General features: G+C 56.7%; 9 protein-coding genes across 9 annotated transcripts; 2 read left to right on the top strand and 7 right to left on the bottom strand.

Annotated features, from left to right (window-relative positions):
• Positions 1-5: 5 nt before the first annotated feature.
• On the bottom strand, positions 6-866 carry SPSK_05502 (uncharacterized protein; the record flags this gene model as incomplete). Its single annotated transcript, XM_016732247.1, has 2 exons — positions 6-215; positions 261-866. The coding sequence occupies 2 exons, from the start codon at positions 864-866 to the stop codon at positions 6-8; spliced, it is 816 nt and encodes a 271-aa protein (XP_016583155.1).
• Positions 867-1,791: 925 nt separating this feature from the next.
• Positions 1,792-2,094, bottom strand: SPSK_05724 (uncharacterized protein; the record flags this gene model as incomplete). Its single annotated transcript, XM_016732462.1, has 1 exon — positions 1,792-2,094. The coding sequence occupies one exon, from the start codon at positions 2,092-2,094 to the stop codon at positions 1,792-1,794; it is 303 nt and encodes a 100-aa protein (XP_016583154.1).
• A 771-nt stretch (positions 2,095-2,865) lies between these two features.
• On the bottom strand, positions 2,866-7,627 carry SPSK_04808 (kinetochore protein Spc7/SPC105; the record flags this gene model as incomplete). The annotated part of the gene is made up of 2 exons (XM_016731571.1): positions 2,866-7,311; positions 7,388-7,627. 2 exons carry the CDS (start codon positions 7,625-7,627, stop codon positions 2,866-2,868), a joined length of 4,686 nt encoding a protein of 1,561 aa, XP_016583153.1.
• A 906-nt stretch (positions 7,628-8,533) lies between these two features.
• On the bottom strand, positions 8,534-10,012 carry SPSK_05254 (uncharacterized protein; the record flags this gene model as incomplete). The annotated part of the gene is made up of 3 exons (XM_016732004.1): positions 8,534-9,711; positions 9,751-9,901; positions 9,998-10,012. The coding sequence occupies 3 exons, from the start codon at positions 10,010-10,012 to the stop codon at positions 8,534-8,536; spliced, it is 1,344 nt and encodes a 447-aa protein (XP_016583152.1).
• A 2,813-nt stretch (positions 10,013-12,825) lies between these two features.
• On the top strand, positions 12,826-13,928 carry SPSK_10643 (mannosylphosphorylation protein; the record flags this gene model as incomplete). Its single annotated transcript, XM_016736969.1, has 4 exons — positions 12,826-13,037; positions 13,091-13,310; positions 13,369-13,802; positions 13,865-13,928. 4 exons carry the CDS (start codon positions 12,826-12,828, stop codon positions 13,926-13,928), a joined length of 930 nt encoding a protein of 309 aa, XP_016583151.1.
• Positions 13,929-14,554: 626 nt separating this feature from the next.
• Positions 14,555-17,336, top strand: SPSK_04934 (uncharacterized protein; the record flags this gene model as incomplete). Its single annotated transcript, XM_016731694.1, has 2 exons — positions 14,555-14,675; positions 14,731-17,336. The coding sequence occupies 2 exons, from the start codon at positions 14,555-14,557 to the stop codon at positions 17,334-17,336; spliced, it is 2,727 nt and encodes a 908-aa protein (XP_016583150.1).
• A 334-nt stretch (positions 17,337-17,670) lies between these two features.
• SPSK_05392 (uncharacterized protein) lies at positions 17,671-18,757 on the bottom strand (the record flags this gene model as incomplete). The annotated part of the gene is made up of 2 exons (XM_016732140.1): positions 17,671-18,165; positions 18,224-18,757. The coding sequence occupies 2 exons, from the start codon at positions 18,755-18,757 to the stop codon at positions 17,671-17,673; spliced, it is 1,029 nt and encodes a 342-aa protein (XP_016583149.1).
• Positions 18,758-19,643: 886 nt separating this feature from the next.
• SPSK_05416 (40S ribosomal protein s11) lies at positions 19,644-20,682 on the bottom strand (the record flags this gene model as incomplete). The annotated part of the gene is made up of 4 exons (XM_016732164.1): positions 19,644-19,951; positions 20,003-20,344; positions 20,404-20,464; positions 20,566-20,682. 4 exons carry the CDS (start codon positions 20,680-20,682, stop codon positions 19,644-19,646), a joined length of 828 nt encoding a protein of 275 aa, XP_016583148.1.
• Positions 20,683-21,275: 593 nt separating this feature from the next.
• Positions 21,276-23,246, bottom strand: SPSK_05094 (glucosyll hydrolase; the record flags this gene model as incomplete). The annotated part of the gene is made up of 1 exon (XM_016731846.1): positions 21,276-23,246. One exon carries the CDS (start codon positions 23,244-23,246, stop codon positions 21,276-21,278), a length of 1,971 nt encoding a protein of 656 aa, XP_016583147.1.
• Between the last annotated feature and the right edge of the window lie 1,340 nt (positions 23,247-24,586).

Raw genomic sequence — 24,586 nt, 5'->3', positions numbered from 1 at the left:
GGGAGTCAGTCAAACTCGGCGTAGCGAAGAAACTGTCTTGCGCCTGGGCGGAAGACATTGAACCAGATGGTATTGAGAACGGTCGCGACTCTGTCGGAAAGAGCGTTGACTCGAAAATCCGTCGAGACCATTACCTGTTGCTGCTGCTCGATCAAGTCGATCAGCGATTCGTTGGCGCGGCGCTGGACAGCGAGGATGGCCTCCTTCTTCTTGCGCTGCTAGCGAAGAATCGGGGGGACAACCAGGCAGAGTAAACAGACAGGCCCAGCCACAAGCCAGAAGGCGTAGGAGCTGGTGAGCTTGCACCCACCGTCCACAACCATTTCGGCGAGATGGGAGGCCATGTCATCACAGCGGGCAACAAAGGCGAAGAAGTGGCCGATGAAGCGGAAGAGGGCCAAGAACCAGTTGTCGGGACCGATGCAACTGTGCAACAGGTAGGCGAGAAAGTCTGCGATGGCCTCCATGTCTTCCTCCAGATGTTCGTAGAATTCGATAGCCACAAGACCATCGTCGATGGATTCCACGAACGGAGCAACGAGAGTGTCGAACGGATCCAGGAACGCATCCCGAACAAACGTCTCGAGGCCGCCAAGGAGGGGGGGCGACATTCCGGTAAGCACTCGGTACTCAAGACAAAGAGCACAGCAGGCGAGGCCGATGAGAATGTGCCGGCGCGAGAGGAAGACACGAAGCCAAAAGTTGACCGGGATGTAGACCAGAGCCGGGACAACAACGCAAGACCAGGGGGGCAGGAAGGCGTAGGCCATGAGGATGACCGACAGAGGATCCATCACGACCCGAAGGTCGGGAGAGAGCAGTCTGAGGGCCTGCCACATGGCGGCCATCATGGCAAGGACGATCATCTTGATGCCAGTGATTGTCGAAAAATCTGTAACAGGCCAAGATGGTTAGCAGTTGTGCCATGGAGAGATGAAGGCGGAAAGAAGCGAAGGACAAGCCGCATACCGTCTGGGATCAAGAGAGTCCGCTGTACAAGATGCGACGAGGTCGGCGAGCCGTCGGTGCGAGGCGATGGGCGAAGTGTTCGCTACGACCTTTTATTCTTGTCGGTAAAACCACGTCGGGGACGCTGGGAAAAGGCGCGCGAGACAATTTCGAGACCCACGGAGAACAGCCTGTCGAACGGGCTGCCAGAGGCGGAGCGGAAGCGGAAATAAGAAAGATGATGACAGCGGAAAGAAGAAAGAAGAAGGAGGGAAGAAGACCGTCGTCGATCGTTTAACGTCAAGAGACGAAGCTGCTAAGCTGATAAATGGGGAGGCCGTGACAGGCCAAATCTGGCTGCAAGAGAGGAAGAATTGTCCGGAGACAAGACGTCGAGTCGAGAAGACGCAGGAGATGGCGAGTGAGAGGGCAACAGCGGTCGGACGAGCGAGGCAAGGAACTGGTAGCAGTTGGAGACAGATGTCGGCAATAGTTGCGAGTTCGATGAAAGCGGGTGCGATGGCTTGGAAGAGAGAAGAAGAGGAGAGAAAATTTTAGGAGAGGGGCGGGGGGAAGAGCAGATATATGTATTCGAGCGAGAAAAAATTTTGCCTGTCATGGCAACTACGGCTGGCATAACAAGAGCGCGTTTTGGCAGGTTGCTCCTTCCTCTCTTGACGGAAGTTGCGGTGGTGAAGATGCGTCCCTTCCAAAACAGGCAATGTTGGCATCGCGAGATGTTGTTCAGAAAAGCGGGGCGTTGTGTAGTGAATGGAAGGCCAGCACAACGAGCACAATAGCACAACAATGGGTAGCTTACCTTGGCAGTGAAGTGTAAAGGCCTCACGGGACTTCTCTGGGCCAGACAGACCGTGGGCCTGCTTGCCGCTCCTCAACGTCTGCAAAAGGGCGGTCGCTGTTGCCAGTTGGCGACGAGGTTGGCTGCCGGTGCTGGAAGGACGGCGGCGAAGAAGGTGCGTTCCTGCCAGAGTGGAGGGCACCGGAGGCGGAAGGAGCAACGAAGTAGCTGGGCGTAGATCCTGTGGGTTGTGAAAGGACAGCAAAGCTGGTGCTGTATGCCGGCGCCGAGGCACTTGGCAGCACGAAGTTGCCAGGTTCCAAGAACAGGATGTCATTTGAGTGCATGCAAGAGTAGACATTGTTCGTATTAATAGACGGCAGTAGGAGGGCAGACAAGGATGTGACAGGATATTGAGCTACGGAGTGAAGACTGCGGTCTGCGAACAGAATGGATGAATGAAAGAGAATGGACGAAAGAGTGGATGAACGAAAGGGTGGATGGACAGAAATAGCGAATGAATGTAAAGAGTGGGTAGACGAATGAATGAATAAACGACAAGACTGAATAAAAAGAGTGGGTGGACGAGCGAAAGAATGAATGGATGAATGAGGCGAATATCAAAGAGATGAAGACATCGTGTGAATATGATACTATTCACATACGGAGATGCAACACAGTGAATGAAATGTGGCGTGATTGGTATGTAGCAGGAACATCGTCACAGGACAAAGCATGAAATTCACTACGCTTCGGCAAGCGGACTGGCAGAGCCAAGTGATTGAAATCTTGAGGAGCAAAATACGAAAAGTGAAGCCACATTGACTTCACATCGAGATGCAGTCGCAAGTAAAATGCAACTCGAGGAGGATTCACTACGTTTTTGTGCCAGCCCCGATGGTCGGGCAGAGGCTGTGAAGTCGCTGCTTGGCAGAATCATAATTACGAGTGGGCTGCATGGCCCGAAACAACGAAGACCAAAAAAGGCAATGCATCTTTGAAATATAAAGAATATAAAGCAGACGTGCAACGTGACGAAACCAACGCCGATATAATAATAAAACCGTACTCCCGTCCGTACCATGCCAGTCATCCATCCCTATCCCTATCCCGTCCAATCAGTCCCTTGCCACCAGTTTACGGCCGCGCACGAGCAGCTTCGCCTTGAGCTCCTCCATCATGTCCACCCAAAAGTAGCCGGCAGCCGGCTTGCCCTTGTTCATTTTGGCGGCGGCTGTGGCGGCCGCGCCCGAGGCAACACGCTTACCGATCCGCGCCGCCAGAAACTCGCCCATCTTGGCCGCATTGAATGGCTCACCATAGACCACACGGGCCTCGGACGAGACGGCGATGCGCAGTCCCCGCACCTTTTTCTCCCCGCTGCTGGAGTTGACACCGGAACCGGAACCGGAGCCCAAACTGCGCAGGTGCAGCGTCACCTCGACCTTGGTGCGCAGCGGTGCCAGCAGGATGCTGACGGCCACAGCAATGGACGTGTCGGACGTCTTGGTTGTTGTCGTGGGAAACGTCAGGTTCAGGTGGCGGATTTGATTGGCCGCCTGCTTGGCCGTGTCCCAGCTCGCACGGACCACCTTCAACAGCCTGCCGGGGTGTGTCTCCGCCTGCTTGAGCCCGCGGACGTGGTCGCGGATGCACTGCAAGAAAAACTCGGTCTCGGGCGTGCAGGGCTGCGGGTCGCGCGTACGTGTGTGTCCAATGTACCAGAGGTCGATTTGCGCGTTGCTCTGCACGCCGGGCCGGAACGCGGCAACGTCAAAGACGAGCTCAATCTCGCGGCGGTAGGCCATAGACAGCGTTGTGCCCTGCGCGCCCGTCACGGCCCAGCCGCTCTTCTTCTCGAGCGCGTCGACCTGCGTCTTGAGCGACGAGATCTCCTGGTGGCTCCAGCTGCGGCGCTCCTCTTGGATCCGCTTGGCCTCCTCGAGCTCCTTGAGATACTGCTCGCGCTCCGTCTTCATCGCCGCCACACGCGCCCTGCTCTCCTTCATCTCTGTCTCGAGACGCGCCGTCGCGCCCTTGTGCTCCTCGATGGTCTCGGCCAGGCGGCTCTTTTGGACGCGGGCTGCAATCAGGGCCTCCTGGTTGTCACCGCCGAGCTGTGCCGCAAAGGTCTCGAGCTGGACACGCTCCCGCTCCAGGGCCTCGTACTCGGCCAGCAGCGCAGGGTAGACGGCGTCGACCTTATCGCGTCGCTCTTTCAGCACATCCTTGTCCTTTTGCAGGTCGCGGAGCACCTTGAGCATGCCCTCCTGGAGGCCCTCGTGCAGTTTGGTGCGCCACTCGTACCACTGCTTCTTGCTCTGCAGTCGTGCAAAAATCTTGATGTTCTTGAACTGGTTGTCCATCTGTGCGCGCATCTCGGGTGTAGCGGTCGTATATTCGCGGAAGATGGGCGGGTTGTCTTCGTACGTCTCCGTTTCGATTTCGCGCATAATGGAGCGGCCCTCTTCAATGTAGTTTTTCAGTTCGCGGCACGCATGCTGGTACATTTCCAAGAGAGGCACCTTGCAGACTGTTGTCACGAGCGATTCGATCTCGGGATCCTTGGGCTTGCCGTCCTCGTCGGTCGAGAGACGGCTGTGGCTGTTGCCACTGTCTTTGTTCAAGGCACCCGGACCCTCGGTGGCCCGCCGCTTGGTCGTCTCCAGCTCCATGAAGTGAATGTTGGCAAGCTTGAGGAAGTCTTGCAAGTGAATGCGCTCAGCGTCATCCTCGTCCTCGTCCTCGGCCGCGGCTTCTCCGCCAGCGGCATCGTTATCGTCGTCAAAGTTGAGGTCCTTGGACGCGTTCTCGTATTTGGACGGCGTTGTGCTCTGCTGCTGGCCGTCAAAGGGCAGCGGGGTGGCCGAGGGACTTCTCCGCGAGCGAGACGACCGGCCAATCGTTTCCATCATGGAGGGCGGCTGCTGCAGCCGGACGTTTTTAACAGGGCTGGGCTCGCCCTTGAGCCGCTTGACGAAGTTCTGGCTCTCGAGGTCATCATCGTCGAGGTCATCTTCATCCAGCTCGTGGGGCCGCTTGCCCAGAAGCCCCTTGGCACTGCCCACATGCAGGCTCTTGCGGCCCTTTAATGGGTTCTTCTTGGGCGAGAGGTTCTGGATGAGGTCCTTGAGGTTCTGAGTGGCTTCACGGTCGTCCAGGGGGCCAGAGCCTGTCGCCTCATCGTCGGGGGGTGTGCCTTGGCGAGACAGTTCTTCGAACGAGACAGCAGGGCGGTCCTTCTGGGCGGAGCCCACCACAAATTCAGAGGCCGCATCGACAAGTGACGATCTCCGGCTGAAGATCTCGGTGATCTTGGGTGACGACGGCCCAGCACCAGCATAAGCAGTCTGCCGGCGACGTCCCTGGGGTGTCAAAACGACAGGCGGGCCCGTGGCGCCAGTCGACGGGTTCTGCGAGAAAAGCGATTTCGAAAAAGATGCGGTACTGGCCTTGGGCAGTGATTTAGGCGTCGTAGACTTTTCAGCCGAGGCGGCCTTTCTTTTGGGCGATTTGGAGCGGCTACCAATGAAGCGCACCGGTGAGGATCTCTGGGGCGTTGCCGGCTCGGCAGCCGTCTTGCTCGGCTTAGTGGCAGGCTCGGGCTCGGGCGCCTTCTTTGGAGACGAGGAGACAGGTCGTGCGGACTGCTGTCCCTCGGCTTCACTGCCACGAGCAGGTGTCCGGTGAATGCCCTTGCCTGAGAAAGCAGACAAGCCTGGGCTGGCCGTGGCATTAGCCTTGGTTGCCGACCGGGTGACAGATTTTGGTGGAGAGGATGATTTCCTGCGCGGCCGCGTAGGTGTTTGTGTGTTTTCCGCGTTCTCTGCGCCGTTGACGGGCGCGGGGAGCAATGCAGGAGCCAGGGATCGTCTTCTTGCAGGTGATACCGGCTTAAGGATGCCGCCTAGTGCAGTAGTGATTTCCATGCCCATTGTCATCGTAGCCTCGTCCATATTGGCCTCGTCGTCGTCGCTGTCCTCGTGCTTGTCTTCGTTCTCCTTCTGTTCCTGGGCTGCTGCGCCGTTACCTCCCGCAAAGATCTTACCAACGCCAAGTGTAATGTCCATGGGAGCATCGTCGTCGTCGTCGTTGGGGCCGCGGATGGTTTGCCGCCGGCTCAGACGACGCGTCTTATTGGCACCGAAAGAAGGCCGGCCAAGCACGCCGCCCAAAACCGCCGTGAGTTCCATGGACATGTCTTCAAGGCCGTCCTGATCGACCGATTCGGCATCGTTGTCTTGTGCTGGACGAATGGCGCCGATGCCCGTTGTGAGCTCCATCGGCTCTTTGCCGGCAAGATTGTCGTCTGGCATGATCATCGGACTGCTAGCAACAGACTCCACGTCGGCCGTTGGCTGAGGCAGAATAATGCCACCGTAGGCACGCGTCACGTCCATGGACATCTCGTCTTCTTGCCGGCCGCCCTGTGCGGGCTTGATAATACCGCCCATGGGCCGGGTCATGTCCATGTCCATATCCATGTCCATGTCCATCGACATGGCCGTGTCCTCGTCCCTCTCGCTCTGCGGCGACTGGACGGCGTGCTGGATAGGTGCGGCTGCGCTTGGGGCGGCGTTGTTTGCAGCCTTCTTACTCCCCCAGCCGATAAAGCCTTGGATGACTTCCTCATCCTCGTCGAGTGGCCGTTGGCGGCGTGTCTCATCGGCCTGTGCACCGGCGTGCTCGGTAGCCAGCCGTAAAGCCTCATCGACGTCAGTTGTCGACTCGATCGGCGACATGGACTCCTGCATAGAAATGGATGAAAGGATGGACATGACAGAGGCAGACGTCATCTCGTCGGCGTCCACAGTCACCATCGTGGCGCCGTCACCTTCGTCCGAATCGCCAGCTTCCGAATCCGAGTGGGAGGCCACATCGTCGTCTTCCATCTCGTCACCATCCTCGTCTTCCTCCACCTCGTCGCCGCCGTCCGAATCGTAGACAGTCGATGTGATCGTATTGTCGTCGCCGCCCGCCATCGCGCCCTGGAAACCCAAGGCCGGCGCGCCAGTCGAGCTGCGCCGGTTTTTGGCCTGGTGCATTTCTCTTTGGTTATCGGGAGGCGATTCCACGACTTCGGCATCCTCCACCTGCTCAGGTGGGGTTGACGGTGGGTCGGATGGCCCCTGCAGTTCGCGGTCCAGGTCGCGGTCAAATTGCGTCTCTGGCAAGCCAGGCGGTGCCGGCGAAGGGGCCGGTCTGTCGGTCGACGTGGTCGAGTCTTGGGGGTAGTCCATCTCATGGAAGGTGTGCAGAGTAGCCTCGGCGGCAAAGGAGACGCGGCGGTTGGCGAGCGACTTGCGCCGAGCCTCGCGGTGGTCCTTGACTTCCTTTTCTCGCGCGGCGCGTTCCCGCTCTTCGCGCTCCCGGGCGGCCGCCTGCTGTTCCTCTTCTGTGCGCAGAGCAACACGCGTTGTGCCGTTGTCGTCGCCGCCATTCCGGGCCGGCGAGCCCTTGCCCTTGGCCTTGGTCTTGGGCTTCAGTGGAGGGATGTCGGGGAGGATGGGCATGGTTGGCTTGAGGATCGACCGTGGTGGTGGCCGTGATGGGACAGCAAGGGACTGCACAGGTCACATGTCAGCAAAAAGGGCCCGAATGCGTATGAGAAGGGACCAAGATGAGCCGGGGGCAACTTACCACACGACGGTTCCCTGATGTGGATTTGAGCGCATCGAGGCCACCGGGCCCCATGCTCTTGCTGCGCAGCTTCTTTTTGCTTGCGGCCGCCGTCGAGGCGAGGCCACCTGGTGCACTGAACTCCTCCATGCTCGTGTTTTCCTTGTCGGTCGCGTTGGAGGGAGAGAAGCCAGTCGTCGATTTACGCGTTCGCCGCGTTGCTGGAAATGCAGCCTCTTGTGACGTTTGTGAAGATGCCATGGCGAACGTCACGGCGCAGTCGATGTACACGAAGTCCGCGCGAAAGGAGAGGGGAGAGCAAAGGTTGAAAAGAGGGCGAGACGCCTTCACAAATTGCAGACGCGACGGACGAATGTATTTGCACGGAATTCCACATCGAGGACCAGTGTATCATTCCAAAAGGTCGCGATCCTCGTGCAAGTGGGGTCCGTTTTGCGACCTGACCGTGTTTACGACGCGTGCACTTCTGATTGGCTAGCTGTACCAGGTGTCCACATTGTATCGATTGTTGGCACAGCAACAAGAGACCTGGCAGGTGGCGCCAGCTGCCGATTGAAGCGATTGTCAAAGTCGACAACAAAACTCGTTGCAAGTGAGACCGTACAAAGAACTTTGTTGTATTTTTACTTAGATACCTGATTGGGGACAATAGGATCTGTTTTCTTGAATTTATTTCGTATTTTTCTGATGCGTATTGGTTGAGTTGCAGTTTTACACTGGTTTTTCAAATAAAAAAGTAAATCAAGGATACGTTTTTCACACAGAATCTTCTAAATCAACAGCTTTGAACTAAACGACATGAAAATCACCAAATAATACACTAGTGAACAGAAAAGACAATTCATCATAAAAACACAGGTGACTGTGCTCCATGATACAGTAATAAGGTTGACCCGAGGAAGGAAAGCAAGCGTGAAATGCAGCCAATGTAAGGTGCGGCCGGATGGACAAAAGAAAGACACGCAGGTATGTTGTAGAATGTGACGAAGAGAAGAATAAGTCAGCCGAAAAGCCCTCCAAATTATATGGGTATGTTCTTTTTACGAGAAAAATTGTTTACAAAGTCCCTGTTCCTGCAGAACCCATCCAGAATCCCGGTAGCTGCTCCCCTCAAAACCTAGTTCAAACGACCAAAGAAACCTGTTCTTAATCGTCCCACTCGTCGTTCCGCACGCCACCGACGTTTGTTGCGCCGCGCTTCTTGTTCGCTGGCGGCGGTGCGCCGTCTTCGTCTTCATCGTCGTCATCGCCGTCGACCGCATCCGCGTACGCCCCGTGGCCGTTACGGTGGACCGTGTTGGCATTGCCATTGTCATCGTCGTCATCGCCGTCGACCGCATCCGCGTACGCCCCGTGGCCGTTACGGTGGACCGTGTTGGCATTGCCATTGTCATCGTCGTCGTCGTCGTCGTCGTCACCAAGTGCACGCGCCAGGTCATCGGGGTCGTGCATCTGCGCGTCGGGATCGACACTCGCGTCCAAGTTGTGGTGGCCGTCGAAGCGCTCGGCCTCAAAGAGACGCTCGTGCTCCAGGGTGGTGTCGTCGGCACTGACAGAGATGCCGCGGGCGCCCCACTTGTTGTTGGAGGCACCGCCAGCCCCGCCACGGCCGCCGCCCCGTGCGCCGCCCCGTGCGCCGCTGGCAGAGCGTCCCAGAGCAGGCGCGCTCTCCTCGTCGTCGAGGCCGTCATGGGCGCGGTCAATGTGCTTGCCAAAGATGCGGCGGAGCAGCCAGCCCTGGCGGATGTCGTCGGCGTCGACCACGCCGCCGTTGCGGAGCTTGACGCGCTGGCGGGTCCAGTAGACCCAGGCAAAGTCGAGGTACAGGATTGTCTGGATGATGCCAAAGATGACGGACAGGCCGTTGGGGGGGTCGTCCTCGGGATCGGCGGCGCGGGCGATCCAGTTGAGGATGTAAAAGCCGCGGTAGGAGCCGAGGGCGAGCAGGTAGAAGGAGTCGATGACGGTCGGGATGGAGGTCTGGCGCAGCAGCAGCAGCTGGGGCAGGACGGCGACGGACTCGAGGATCTCGGAGAAGGACCACAGCCAGTTGAAAAAGCCCCACGAGATCTTCTTGACAAAGATGAGCATGCCAAAGGGCGACAGCAGCAGGGCACTGACGACAATACCGGCGGCCATCTTCCAGGCCAGCTCGAGCTCGCGCGAGCGTGGGTAGACCCAGCGCATGATGACGATAATGTAGAAGGAGGTGGTGATGTAGAAGACCTTGAAGAACACGTTCCAAGGGATTGTCTCGCCTAAGATGTTAGCGTAGCGGGTGCAAAACACGACGGCGTAGAGGATCTGTGTGATGAGGGAGACGCCTGGAGGTAGTTAGCGAGGTCTGTGTCTGTCATGCATACGTAGACAGGAGCATCGTGTCCCGCCGTCAGCGTCATCGGGGCCATTATAGCCGCCGCCGCCGCCGCCGCCGCCGCAACGTACCTTCGGCGCTCCGGTTGCGGTGGATGGAGAAAAGGAGGATGCATTTCGATAGCAGGTGCAGGCAGTCGCCTGTTATCCGGAAGGGCTGTCGAGTAATTGTGTGTTAGTTGAGGAGCTGGCCAGGCGCCGATGGCGATGCCGTTATCGAGCAAGGAGAGAACTCACATTCCAAACGGCCATCGTTGCAGTGTTCTCATGTGCGTGTGGTGGTGTATCTCTATGCAGTAATGTACCGCATGTCGCCCAAGGCGGTTCTGGAGGGTATTGTGTAAGGGAGAGTCAGAGGAGGGACGTGGTCCGAGAATACGTTGAGGTAGCAGAGGCGCCGTTATTGCGATTGCCTGGTGGACAGGACTCGTCACTGTTGTCTTCCGCGCAGCTAAGCTTGCGCCCGTGTGTGTCTGGACGCTAAGTGGCCAGCTTCCATGTGCGGCGCTTCCTGTTTCGCACGCGCCCCACAGCAGCTAGCTCAGCCTTTCATCAGCCGACACACAGTGCAAAAATATACACACTGTAAGCCGCACAGTATCAGCAGGCACTCGTAACAACAGTATATTTACTGTCATACACCGTGCTGTGCGTTGGACTCCTCGAACAGGTGCCAAGACGACGATATGAAGACTAACCCTGGTGCTCAGTGAAAGTTCGTGTGCTGCTGCCGTGCCGTACTGCGGCTCGAGGAGCGTGGTAATATAAGACTACTATGGGGAGACCCGAAGGTCTGGGAGCTGGGCAGGATTAGGAGGTGTTGGCGCCATACGTTTTGTATGTCGTCCGTGAGAATTTATTACATTGGGCATCTCCAAGCGGCTTAAGAGAACAGGGGGGTGCTGTTCAATATCAAATGGAGGACAAAGAGTCGATAGCAAAAGCATTGTCTCTTGTCTGAAGAGCAATGCAGAGACGGCTGTTACATGTTACGTCATCTCGTCTGGCGAGAAACAAGACAAGAGCGTATTGACGTGGAGCACGACGGAATACATAGATTAGTAGACGAAAAAGGAAATAGAACACAAGACACAACATTTCGGACAATGTACGATTTCAGTTTCGGATTGTCCATTTGACAAAGGACGAAAATAGATTCTTGCCCAGCACGGAGTTGCGTCGATCCCGTGCCAGGACGAGCCCCAGACAGCTGTGCAAGTAAACAGCAAAACAGCAAGGGGCAGCAGACACAAGACATGAGACAGCCGTTGCAGAGGGGAGGGTACGATGAAGTGGGCAGAGGAGGAAGCGACGGCAAGCCAGCAGTCTTGACGCGAAGAATCGCCGTACGAAATGCAAAGGGAAAATATTGCGAAAATGTACGTCAATGCGGTTGGCCGTGTGTGGGAAACGAACAGGCAAAACAAGGAGATTTCAGGCGAGAAGTGGGCAGCGGCAGAAGGGATGATTCCCGGCGCACAGAGCCGTCAGACTAGCCATCCACAATACGAAACAAAAGCATCCAGTAAGTGTGCAAACGTCGAAGTCAAATGCAAGGGCTTTTGACAATACTGCAGAAGAACGGATGAACTGATGGAAACTGGCACAACACAACCAAGGGTCGAACCCTGCACGTCTTGACAACGGCAATCAGTGGCTACGATGACATGTGGCGGAAAGCTCAGCCTTTGACGAAAAGAATACAATGAACAGAAGAGGAGAAAGGATCAGAAAATGGGCATCAGATATCGGAGCTTGTTACATGTTAGACGGCGTTAGTGGCAGCCAGGCCTAGATCGCGCCAGGAACACAGGGCTGACAGGGACGCACACAACGAACAGCGGGAACTAGTGGTGAATCCACACCTGTCAAAGCGAAGAGAAGGCCACCTCTGTTCATCGATCTTGATCCACATGTAGAAGACGACGAAGATGGAAAGTGCCAAGCGATAAATAGTGACGGGTGTATGTACCTGTTCGATGCTTAGAGAGTCATTTCCTCCTGATGCCCTTGATCTCGAGCTTGGTGAAATAAGGGGATTCGCCTTTCTGGTCCATCGGCAGTGAGGGCTTTGATCGGCCACTTGCTTTTTCCCGTTAGTTTTGTTGATGACGCGGCGTGCAGGGTTCTGTCATCACGAGAACAAGGACCGAAGCAAACTGACATGGCGACTTATTTCGGGGCATCTCGTTGCGGCTACTATTTGCACGTTTCCATGCGAACACTGGTTCTACCATGGCGAGGTTAATCCTGTCTCTTCGCCTCGTGCAAGCTTCTGTGTTCCTCCCTCCCGAGAGGGTTCTTTCTACACGCGACAGTGTCAAGGATGCCCGTTCGCTCCAGCCGTCCAGTATCCCAGCACGCACTACGTAGACACCCACGCACTATCCGCGCACCACTGCAACGACTTGTGGCATTCCTAGTCTTGGGGCTCGTCATCACTCCGTTTGGATCCGCAAAGCTAGACGAGCACGCGAGGGGCACACACGCAGTCGCAGGAGGACAGGAATGAGCTGACATCAGGCATAGAAATTATCCCTTGTGGGCGGACAAGGTTGAGTCCCGATGTTTCATGGCAATATCACGTCTTGCCCGTTCGTTCTCGCCATGTCTCTTCTGTTGCGTCCCTTTCGCTGCTCCGTCTACTTTTGCTTTGATTTATTTGATTTAGCTTTATTCTGGCATCCCCATCTGCCCTGTTTTCTGGCTGCCAATTTACCGCTCTTCTGCTCCCGTGTTTCCTGATTGCACTTCTCGACTGCCCTTTTATATTTTGGACGTCGGGGTCACCGCTGGCTTTTTTCTTTCCTTTTTTCTCTACTTTCGGCAACGTCTCCCCCAGACGGACAAACGAGTTTTAAACTGTATTATTCAGGTTGCTTTCCACGTTTGTATTTTCTCGTCGTCTGTTCTGTCGTTCGTTCTTTCCTTCCTTTTTCCTTTGCCAAGAACCAGTCGTTCTTTCCATTCTTCATTGCCAAGACTTTATTGTTTCTTATCATTTCACGATATCCTCCATCAAAGGCATCACACGCAGAGCGCCGTCTTCCACCCTGTCTAGCACCATGCGTCTGAACTGCATGATCCACTGTGCCCTTGTCGGCACGACCCTGGCCGACGCCGACTTCAACTCTGTACGCCGGCGACTGCACAAAGACATGAGCGGACGAGGAGGCGATCCACCGGGAAAATATTTTCGTGAGTTGCCCGTTGACGACCCTTTCGAAGATATTGATAATGGGCTAATACGCTACCTTAGACGAATCTATGTGAGCAGGTGTGCGCCGACATAATGGGCGTCTCAGACCGTGACTAACTTCTCCTTCCCAGCTTCCACCCACACTACGACGGCCGGTATGTATTGTCTTTTGGTTTTTGGCTCGTCCCGTCGGCTAACCTCCCAAGCTTTGCCGACCGCGTCCTAGAATACAGCGAGCAGAAACGGGCACTCAAGAGCCTCATTCAGACATACCTGTCCACCTTTGCCGACATTGGTGTCGAGACCTGGCTCATGCATGGCTCGCTGCTCGGCTGGTGGTGGAATCGGCAGGTAAGCTCTCGCCCACTTTCCTTTCGACTTCCATCTGCTTTGCCCGCTAACGCCATAGATTATGCCGTGGGACTCGGACATTGACGTGCAGGTCCTCGAGCCCGGCATGTACTACCTCGCCGCCTACTACAACATGTCCGTCTTCCATTACAAAACGCCTCGGCTGCCCGACGGCCGCGACTACCTGCTCGAGGTCAACCCTCATTACACCAACCGCGACCGCTCAGACTGGCTCAATGTCATTGATGCGCGCTGGATCGACACGGAGACAGGGCTGTTTATTGACATTACGACGGCGCGCTACGACCCCAGCCATTCGGCCGGCGAGGGTGTGCTTACGTCCAAGGATGGCCACGAGTACCGCGACACATACCTCTACCCGTTGCGGGACACCATGTTTGAGGGCGCGCCTGCCAAGATCCCTTACCGTTTCCGGGAGATACTCGAGGCCGAGTACGGTGCCTCAGCGCTGGTCAACAAAGACTTTCACGAGTGAGTCCCGTCACGCACAAGCGTGTACATTCCTTGTTTCTTTTCTCCGACTAACATGATAGTCATGAGTTTGACGACGAAAAAATGGAATGGGTACCGAAGATGATGATGAACAAGAACAGCTAGCTGTCGTTGGCGGAGGAGATGCAGCTCGGCGCATGAGAAGAGGAAACGATGAAGCTTGATCTTTGTCTCTTTGTCACTTTTCATTTTCGGCGTTGGTTGTTTCAGTGTATGCGGCTTGGCGTTCTGGGCATTGGCTGTTCACACCTTGTATTTTCTTCGTTTTTGCGTCGCTTCTCCGGTACATTATTCTCGCGTATACCCAACACGCTTGCACCATAACTAGAGCGAGAGTATAAAAACCGATGTTTTTGGGCTATACTGCTTGATTAAACGAAAACAACGGTGTTAAGAGGTAGTATGGTGTAAGCGACGTTGTATACGAGGCTGAAGATGCCAAGACTTGATCTGACATTCAAGTCCCGAAGACCGCCCTAACGCCCTGGTGCTTCTGTGCGACGTATTATTGTTTGGCTCTGTAAGTAAGGAGCATTACAGCAAAGGCTCGGGCTGACAGGCTGCGACAGTAGTGCCCTGAAGGCGCTAAAAGTCTTGGCACCGCGTGCATGCCAAAACTGACAAACTGAGCTAGGCCATAGTCTGGTCAATCCCCGCGTCGCGCCTTCCTTCTGTGAACCGTTATTACGCGTCACACCGCACGTGCAGCTCCGGTTTGGTGTACACTCTCCATGCCCAACAGCTTCACCCTTTTTAGTCATATCGCGAGGATAACCCATTACGACAACCGATCCCACGCACACACCGAGAAACGCGGTGCATTGGCACCACGACTGACCCAGATGGCATCAAGTAGGTCCATCTCATTTGTGGCCTCTGTCGCCTCACCATGCGCTAACACCGCCAGGACGCGAAGAACGCATGCAGCAGCGCATGCGCGGCGCGCAACGACACCAGGTCCAGGATGCTTCGTTCGACCTGTTTATGTCCCTACCCGAGACGCACGACGCACCTGCCAACTCTCCGCAAGCAGAGGGCACCGACGAATCGCCTGCTGCAGCAGCAACGTCCGCAGCTCAGCCGACGGCTGCTGTGCGCGCAACACCCAACTCGTCTGCTAAGAGGAGACGACTCAGTGACGACGGACGTGCTACACCAGGGGGAGGAGGAGACGCAGACGGTTCCACAGCAACCAAGACTGCGTTGGCACCGCGCATCTCGACGGATTCCCAAGACCGGCCAGCGGAAGAGGAGATTAGTGAAAGCCCCGTGGATGCACCTGGGAGTGGACGGCGGCAGTCGGTTGCCGCTGTAGTGAGTGCTGCTGCCACGAGCAGGAGTGCGGCTTTGCAGCAGATTCTTTCCAATGCAGGCAGCAGTCGCAGCAGCCGATCGAGCCGATCGAGCGGAGCCCGCGCAGCGAACGCCAAGGACCGAGTTGTTGCGGCATCGTCTTCGTCCCCGACACCAACAGCAGTAGCAGCAGCAGCAGCAGACGTACGTGCCAACTCGTCACTGCCTGCGTCTTCCTCACCTCCTATGCGAAGGAGTCGCAGGGGTACGGGCGGTTTGGACGAGCTGTCGCCGGAGCTATCGACCGTGGTCGACGTACCATCAACTGGCGGCGTTGGGATTGATGCGGCCGCAATGGTGGCTGCAGAAACCACCAAGGCAGAGATTCAAGGAAAAAAAGCTGGCGTGACGACGCGAGGTGGCCGAGGTGGTAGCGGCGTGTTCTCGAAACTGGCCAAGTCCAAGCAAAGCGGTGCTAATAGTGCCGACGAGCTATCTTCGCCCACCCTGACCGTCGTTCTCGAGTCGCCTGACAACTCAGCGACTGGCGGCACGGTCGCGTCCTCCTCGCCGCTAGCCCAGAAGGCTACGGCTGGTTCTCGGGCCGCACGCGCCGCAGCACGCGCGGCGGGAGCGTCGCGTTTGTCTGGCGAGTCCCAGAACTCGGAATCAACAACACCGCAAGGACCCGCACGGAAAGGAAATGGAAAAGACAAAGAGAATGCGTCAGAAGAAGAGCCAGACGAGCTTTCGCCCGACCAGCAGCAGCAGCAGCAGCAGCAACAGCGGCCACCACCACTTTCGCCAGCCACGGGCCGGACTAGCAGCCGCATTCAGCGTGCGTCTGTCGTTCCCTCGTCCTCTCCCATTACGCGGCCAACAAAACGGATGCCGTTGCAGCCACCGACATCTTCACCGAGACAACCAGCAGTGTGGTCGCCACGGCGAACGCGCGGGCGGCCTCCTGCCAAGGCAAAAGCAAAGGAGTCCGTAGTTGCGGCGGTTGAAGCGGAGGCGGAGGAGGACGAAGACGAGCAGGCCGAAGAGATCGATGTGCTTGAGGCAGCAAATACTATTGGACGGAAACGACCACGGCGAGGTACTGTGCATGAGCCGTCGCCAGAGCTTGGTTTGGATCCGAAGCAGACTGAGCCTGGAGCAGAAGTGCCCGAAAGGGCCGCGGCACAGCCGGCAGCGAAGCGTAGGCGGCGCAAAAACCAGGAGCAAAGCACGGATACCCAGACGCAGCCACGGCCACCCAAGGCAACCAACGCCAAGGCATCCGTCAAACGGAAGCGACGGCGAGATGAAGCAGGCGAACACGACGGCGACGATATCCAGGGAGAGGAGGAGGGGGAGGATCTCGAAGGTGTTGGCAAGGCAGCCAGTCGAAGTGGCAAAGGAGAATCGGTGCCCATTACTGTGCAACGCTTTTCGCAACTGCGGCGAAAGAGCCGCGGTACCGGCGCGAACGGCAACGACGATGACGACGACGGCGACGGTGACGACAACGACGAGCTTGCTACGGGTGGCGTCGACCTGTCCTTTGCCAACCGCAGCGGTGTCAATGCAGTGGACGTGCTCGCCCAGATCTGCGAAGACCTGGTCGAGCAGAAGCTGCAGTCGCTGCACGAGAAGCACCAGCACCTGCGCCAGCAGCAGGTCGAGGCTGGGGACGACGGCCAACTGGCTGCGGCCCGCAAAGAAGCGATTGTGGCCCGCCGCGCCATCGAGTCCTTCCAGATGGAGCTGCGCGCGCGTCTGCTCGAGCAAGCCGTCGCCGTCGACGCGTTGCACGCCCTGCGCAAGCGTGTGCGTGCTGCTCAGAAGAGCAAGCTGGCTCTGCGCGAGGAGATCCTGCGCATCCGCGCCGAGCGCGACCAGGTCGCCCTGCGCATGGACGCCCTGCGCGCGCAGCACCAAGACCGCGTCGGCCAAGCCATGAAGACGGCCAACATCTCGTCCACGATGCACGACATGGACCTGGCAATCGAACAGGGCCGTGCTGCTCCTGAGCTGACTCCCGCCCAGCAAAAGGCGGCCGACTTGGCGAATCTGGAGCTGACTGTGCGGCGGATCGCCGAGCAGGTGTCGGGCGGCGGTGGTAGTTTGCATGGTGGCGGCACACTGCAGCAGCTGGTCGACTTCAACGACTTCTTGGAGCGCACGGCCGTCTTGCTCGAGGGCCGGAAGCTGAAGCCAAAGGCCCTTGCTGCCTAGGTTGGTTGGTAGTGTTGTACGATGGTGACCATTTGTGTACATATATGATCATGACGTGATGACTGGAAAACGGTTCGCATGCTTTTCATACTCTGTGCTTCTCTCCTAAATTGCCTCGTCAATGCGTGATCGTGATTCTTTAGTCTATGCCGTGAAAGGTGTGAGATGGCGTTGCACCAGCTTTGTCTCCAGATGTCCCAAAAGTGCCCCGGTTGATATCGTTTCCTCCTGTTTGCACTCTTTTTTATGCATGTTGTTGCTAATATACAAAAGTTGCTTGCTCGTAAAATCTTCTCTCGCCCTTATGACTCTGGTCTCTTTCTCTGCGTCGCTCCTAATGCCCAAACAGGCTGGACACACGGTCTTTGATTGTCGCCTTGCCTTCGGCCTTGCGTTGCTCCCGCGCTGCCGCCTGTGCTGCCCGCAGAACTGTCACGCGCTCCGACATTTCGGCATGCGCTGCCAGCTCTGCACGCATAGCCGCCTCTTCGGCGGGGCGCTCCGCCTCGGGCAGCTTGCTGAGCTTCTCACTCCATTGCTTGCGCAGGTCCTCGGGGATGCTGGGGTCGGACCCAATGGGTGGTAGTGATGCCACACCAGCCGTGACGGATGTCGTTGTAGCCCCCGCTTGTCTCGCGGCCTTGGGAAGTGTAATGTTGCTCGCAAAGTCCACCGCCGGTACTGGCCGGCCTTCCGCCTTGGCCTTTTCGACGGCCGCCTCCTGTTCGAGCATGCGGTGGAAGAGCGCGTCGGCGTGCACCTGGATGCGCTCGTCCATCTCGGGCGAGCGGTCGTAGGCGTTGAGGTAGCCCAAGGCTTTGAGCAGTCGCTGGCTTGTTAGCTCGTGAGCGGGCAGTCTACCGTATTCGTCTGTAGCATTGACATACCGACTGCATGTTGTAGCACCGCTCAAACTTCTTCATCTCGGCATTGCACATGGTCATGCGGCTGGTCAGCGGGCCGTGTTTGATGCACTCGTTCCACTCAATCTGCTCGAGCGCGCAGTTCTCCAGCGCGGCCCGGCCAATCTGTGCGCGTCGGTCCTTGTAGGCGTCCAGCACATCCATCAGGCGCTCGTGCTCGGACTTGGTGTCCGCCTCCACAGCAGCCAGTGGCCGGTACGTCTTCCACAGGTCGGCATAGCGGCCATCCTGATACAAGCTCTCGGAGGGAACGGTAGGCTGTGATGGGTCGGCGTCGGTCGGCTGTTGTGATGGGTTGTGTGCTCGTTGTCTCGCGTTTTGTTGTTGCTGTTGTAATTTCGGCTGCTTCTGCTGCTGCTGCTCCTGTTGCTGGTACTTGAGCGGCGACTCTTTCTGAAGGAAATCCCGCAGCTTCGGATCGAGCTTCGCCAACGGATCGGACGAGGAGCCGCCGGTGCTGGCACTTCCGCCGCCGAAGAGACCGTCGAACCAGCCCATGCCAAGGGTGTGTGTAGGTCAATTGGCAACGAGTAGGAAGAAAGGGCAGGCGAACGTGAGACGGAGGTCTGTGGTCGAAAATATGCAACCGCTGTCTCTTCTACGTCTGCTGGCGATTTTTTGGTAGTTGCTTTTCGAAGCCGCTATCGCGATTGGCAACTTCCTTCCCCCACTCTGTTGACTCGGCAAGTGCCAGCCAAAATTCCAACTTCAAGGTCACGTGGGCGCTTTTGCACACTGAATGAAAGAGTTGACTCGGCTCAAAGTACGGCGCAACGACAACACATCTGTGACGTTCGTTCACGTCAGGTCACCTTCGCATCACGTTGGCTCATCGCGTAGTTTATTACTTTTTTTTGCATTGGCTACCAGATCACTTTTTCCCTGGGCCGTTTTTGCCCGTTTTGTAACTAGTAAAAACAAAACACCAGAGCGAGGAGTACAGAAAAGATCCCAATCCTGCAAATCTCTCGCCCTTCCTCTGCCGTCATTGTTCCTCCAACCCCCTCGTTCATTCCGTCCGCGTGTCTCTTTGTGTGCCTTCTTCTATTTGCCGTCATTCCTTTTTGGTCTCAGCCACGGTCTGTCTCACGGACATGGTCCTACCCGAGTCGAGCTCGGGAAATAACGATATAAGAGAAGTGTAAAAGCTCCCAAGGCCAGGAAAGGTCGGTTGCTTGCCTGCTCTTGCTCGCCGTTGTATTCGATGTCACACAAAAAAAGTCGGTCGTGATTGTCAAGCTGCGTGGATTTTTTCGTTTGTCATGGGGCGTGTAAAAAAGAAGTTTTTTGGAAGGTTGATATAGGGCGATAGAGAGAAAAAAACAACAAAATGCCAAACACCATAGGTCCCCCCCGTTTTTGTTTTGTAAATATCACACATCCCTTAGAACTTGCTGAACGACTTGGCGGCCTTGCTCGTCCGGGGCAGGACGCGCAGGACGTTGAAGCGGACAGTCTTGGACAGGGGACGGCACTGGCCAACGGTGACCTGGTCACCCTCCTCAACACGGAAGGCCGGGGAGCAGTGGGCGGCGAGGTTCGTGTGGCGCTTCTCGTAACGGGCGTACTTGGGGATGTAGTGCAGGTACTCTCTCCGGATGATGATGGTGCGGTGCATCTTGGTGGAGACGACGGTGCCGGTCAGGATACGGCCGCGGATCGAGACGAGGCCGGTGAAGGGGCACTTCTTGTCTGTATGGAGGGGGTAGTGGTTAGCACCTGGTTGTCTGCTTCATGGTTGACCGCGAACGTTATTATCCAAGCGACAATCATGCCGAAATTCTCGTCGAGCACTCTGGCCGTCGTCGTTGCTGTGGGACGTATGTCTCGCGTCGTAAATGGCGTTCCTTGCAACGATTTCCGTTTTTTTGCACGGACTGGCGACAGTATCTTCATGTTCGTCCTTGCATTCAAAGTCGTATGACGGTCCAGTACAGTTTTCGTCACGGTCGCCGAGTAGTTTCAATGCCATGATTGCCGTCACCGATTTCCATGTTACATTTGCCAGATGTTCGCCAGCTCGTTTCCTTCTTCGCATCGCTATTTCCGTCGCTATTCGTTCGGCCGGCCAGAGTTGTCGTTTCGCTTCCTGAGGATGTTGTCGTCCTCTTCATTCATCTTCACCGTTCTTCGTCTCGACTTACCGATGTAGCTGCCCTCAATGGCAGTCTTGGGCGTCCGGAAACCCAGACCAACGTTCTTGTACTGCAGTTATCGACACCCAGGTCAGCAAGAGGTCCTCCTAAACAGCGACGGACACAAAAGTATGCAAAGGGTAATTCAAGAGGCAATCGTCTGCCACGTACCCATCTCCGGCCGTTCTTGCCCGGGCGGGCAGTCTTGACCTTGGTCTTGGAGTTCAGGAAAATGTGAGGCTGCTTCTGGAAAGCACGCTCCGACTGGACGGTAAGCTCGGTGGCCATCTTGACGACTGTTTGGGGGGGTTGTTGTCGGAGAACGAAAAAATTGTCGTGGATTGTCGATGGGTGTCGAGATTGTCGAGATTGGGGGGCACTGCAAAACAGAAGAGTAAAAAGCACGAAATCTCAGTAGCCTCTATTTTCTTCCAACCGGCGCTGCTTAATTTTTTCTGGGTTTTTCTCGTGTGATGGGCTTTGGGTGGAGTCGCTTTTTGTCAGAGAGACCCTCTTTTCGGGGGCGCGGAACGGAAAAACTTACTCGCAGGTGAAAAAAAATCGAAAGTTGTGGGAGGGCAAGTTCATTAGAAGTGGAGCGCTGTGTCAAGTACGCCAATGGTGTCCTGCAGGCGACCGCTAACAGTTGCACAGTGTGGCTAGTGTCAACTATGTACAAATACAAGTCCACAGGGAATGAGTGTTCGTGCTTCGTGAACAAAACGTATGGATGATCTCGGTAAGTATACCCGCTAATAAAAACGCCTGTCAGGTACAAAGCTTTCTGGTTCTGTGCCCAAATGCCACCGTACGAATGTACCACATGCATGAAATAACAAACAGCCAAATCCAAGGTCCAAAATCCAAAACTCAAGACAAACTTATAAGTCAATATGTGATGCACGCTGCGATATCTCCCAAAAACACCGGAGAACAGCAAAACCGCCGGCTTGTGTTTCCACGGTCCGACCGCGACCACGGGTATTGGGGTCCGTTGGATGGCTCGCCAGCGTGGACGGTGCATTCACGCTGATGTCGCGATCGTCCCCAGGAGCGTGCCCTGTACGCTTTTCGCTCTTTGCGCGCCCGCCCGTCAACGGCGCCTGGCCCCCGCCACGATACGGCGGCTCGTCCAGGATCGGTGCCGTCGGCAGTTCGCTGTCAACGGGAGTCGAGACCCAGAGCTCGTCATTTGGCACGCCATATGTGCGGTAGTCGACACCGGGACCGTCGGGGCTTGTGTCGCCTAAAGCCTCGAGTGACGTTGAGTTGATCTTGAGCAGCCCGGCCGTCCACCACATACCAAACTTGCCGTCGGCATCCTTCGTCGCCAGGGCCGCGTTGACGTTGTGCCGGATCCAGCCCAGGTAGACGGCGCAGGCCTTTGTGTGGTCGTTCAGCGTGCGCTCGTAGAGTTGGCGCGCGAGCGGCGATTGTTGTGTGCTGCCGTCCGGGTGCGTGCCGACGTACGCAGTGTCGAGGGGCGCACAGAACGCGGTCAGGTGGTGGAAGAAGATGCTCTTGAAAGTCTGGCTGTTCTGTGAGCAGTGGCCGCTGACGTCGCACTGGTCCTCCAGGACGCCCGCCCGGCCCAGGCCACGCCATGGCGACAGCTGGCCCGGCTCGAGGTCGGCAATGTTGTCAATGGGCCCATTGCGGACCAGGTCGTAGCCCGTGGCGTTGATGACGTTCTGGATCAGGACGTGGCCCTCCCACAGGTGCCGTTCGTCGCCCGTCACTCTCCAGATGCCGATGTGGCCAGTCAGCAATACACCCTGGTTGTAGGTATAGACCATATCGTTGCGCTGGTCGCAGCGGGTGTTGGGGTTGCTGATGTTCTTCCAGCCGCTGATGTGGAAGCCGTCTACGTAGAGACCCTGTTTGTTCGTCATGCCCGAGTGCGCAAGCCACTTGTAACCGTCAAGGGCAAACTTGAGATGCTTGGCCTCGTGTGGGCTGTTGCTTTGGCCGGTCGCGTTCGCACTGCTGGCGAGCGGGTCGGACGCCCGCGGGTCGTTGGCATTGAGAAACGGCGAATCATTAGCGTCGCCGGGGAAGTAGAGGTACATCGATACAGACGCCGCGATAAACAGCTCGTTGGTGATGGCGTTCTTGTACGGCTCGAGGCGAGGGTTCCAGGTCATGCCGCCCCCGCACAGCTTGTCATCCCACCCTTGCGAGGCGATGTCCCAGAAAATGCGGGCGCGGTGTGCAAAGGCGGGCGTCCATAGGTTGCCGTACCACGACTGGTTGCGCAGGCCGATTATGTCGGAGGCGGCGGTGTTGCTGTCCGCGGCTGTTTGATGGTAGAGCGAGGTGTGAAGGTCAATAAACTGCAGCGCCTCGAGCCAGCCGAGCACAACCCAGAGCATGTCGTCGTATGCCTCGTTACGGATAGCGAATGCGTCCTGGCCAAAGTAGTAGCTGAGGAGCTGAGAGAAGTATGTCGTTATCAGGTTCTCCTTCTCCTTGAGGCCGCTCTCAGCCGTCAAGCCCCGCGAGAGCGAGCTGAGGGCGCCTGCAACGTGGGTGCCAATGACGGCGGCCGTCCAGTCAATGGCCTTGGGCCACTGGCCCAGCCATGGCTCAAAGTAGTCGTCCTGCATCACTTGCAGGGCTTCCAGGAACTCATCGACGACGTCGAACTTGGCCAACTCTGCGGCGGGCCGGTGGACTTTTGTGAGAAGGTGCTGTGGTAGGAACGGGTTTGGAGAAGGCGATAACGAGGCGGAGTCTGAATCCGTATCGATTTCGATACCACCGCCGCTGTCAGCCCAAGGGCCGACAATAGCAGCAGTTGCAGTTGAGGCGGCCAGCGCCATACACGCAAGATGCGCGAGCCGCGTAATCATGGCGACGGTAGGTCCTCGGGCAGGCCTATGTAACGAGCGTCTTTGCAAAGCATCAAAGTCCCACGGAGAGGTGTCCAGGCCGTCGTTGTCCGCTTCGGTACATGGAGCGGTGGCCTGGCGCAATGGTAGAACAGGGCCTGAAGCGGGGCCGTCGTTGATTGTGACTGTAAACAGAATGTGCTCAACGTTGGCGATGCAGGTGGCCGCTCAGCGGAGAATGAGCGGTCGTTGGGATACGTTGATAGATGCCGTGCAGTGGAAAGATCGGGATGAAGCAGCGGGCAAATGCAGACGGCCGGCACGCCGTGTATGGCGCAGATATGTAGGATGCCGGCAAGGAAAGTAAAGAATGATAAATGAGGAATAATGCTAGCCAAGCGAAGGTGGACAAAGGGTAGCGCCAAGAGAATGGCTGTAATACGGGCAGGTCATCAGAGAGTCCAGAAAAAGAAAACTGGGGAACCGCCCCCTGTCCCTGGCGAGAGAAAACTGGAGATCAACGGCGACCACGGCCACACAGCACCTGCTGTAACAGGGCGATGCGACCCGAAAAGGCAGGCCTCGTGGGACTGTGCCTGGCAGGTGCGTCCGGGGATTCCTCGCTGTCTGGGAAGAGCAGGTACGTCGCTAATGAATAAGGCAAACCAACCAGACAATGCCCAAAATGAACGGAAAAGATATCTAAGAAACCAAATTAAGAAATGGGCAAGAAAACGACGATGGCCGCAGTGATGAAAGGGCCAGGCTACAGAAGACAGCCTTGGCGGGACTGGCCTGTCGTCTGGCTACTCCAGCCTGATTGGCGCATTCGCCACAGTCGCTCCTGCCATGCATTGCGTCGCTTCCAACCCGCCAATCCGCTCGTTTCTTCCTTGGTGCGCTTCAACACGACTTCCATACAGGGCAACAAGCCCACTAGCCATGCCGACTTCCCGCCAGTCGTTGCCCAACAGGTGCAGCAAGTGTGTTGCTAGCGGGTAGCTGCGGGGAAGCTGGGGTCACGCAGCAGGGTCCTTTGTCGAGCCAAACGGGGCCAGATGCAAGACAGGTCGCCAACTCGATCAAGTCTTTTTTGCCGACACAAGTCGACAGAACCAAAGCTTTACCGTTTTTAGACACTTCTGTTTTCGTGATGGCTGTATGGTCTGCACAGGGTCATCTGGGCATCGTGTGACCGGACTTTAAAGTGAAACATGCAGACACCAAAGGCGGCTGGCAAGCAAACTACGACTTGTGACGGAGACTTCATGAATGCAGACATGTCGCGGAGCGCGACGCAAAAGAAAAATGGTTAGGGGGGATGTCTCTGCTATCCGACTGTACGCGTGCCATTTGTGATC

This window comes from Sporothrix schenckii, assembly GCF_000961545.1.
Source record: "Sporothrix schenckii 1099-18 chromosome Unknown Cont49, whole genome shotgun sequence".
Lineage (NCBI taxonomy): Eukaryota > Fungi > Ascomycota > Sordariomycetes > Ophiostomatales > Ophiostomataceae > Sporothrix > Sporothrix schenckii.
The sequence above is the reverse complement of the archived record's forward strand: the minus strand, read 5'-3'. Positions and strand labels throughout refer to the sequence as shown.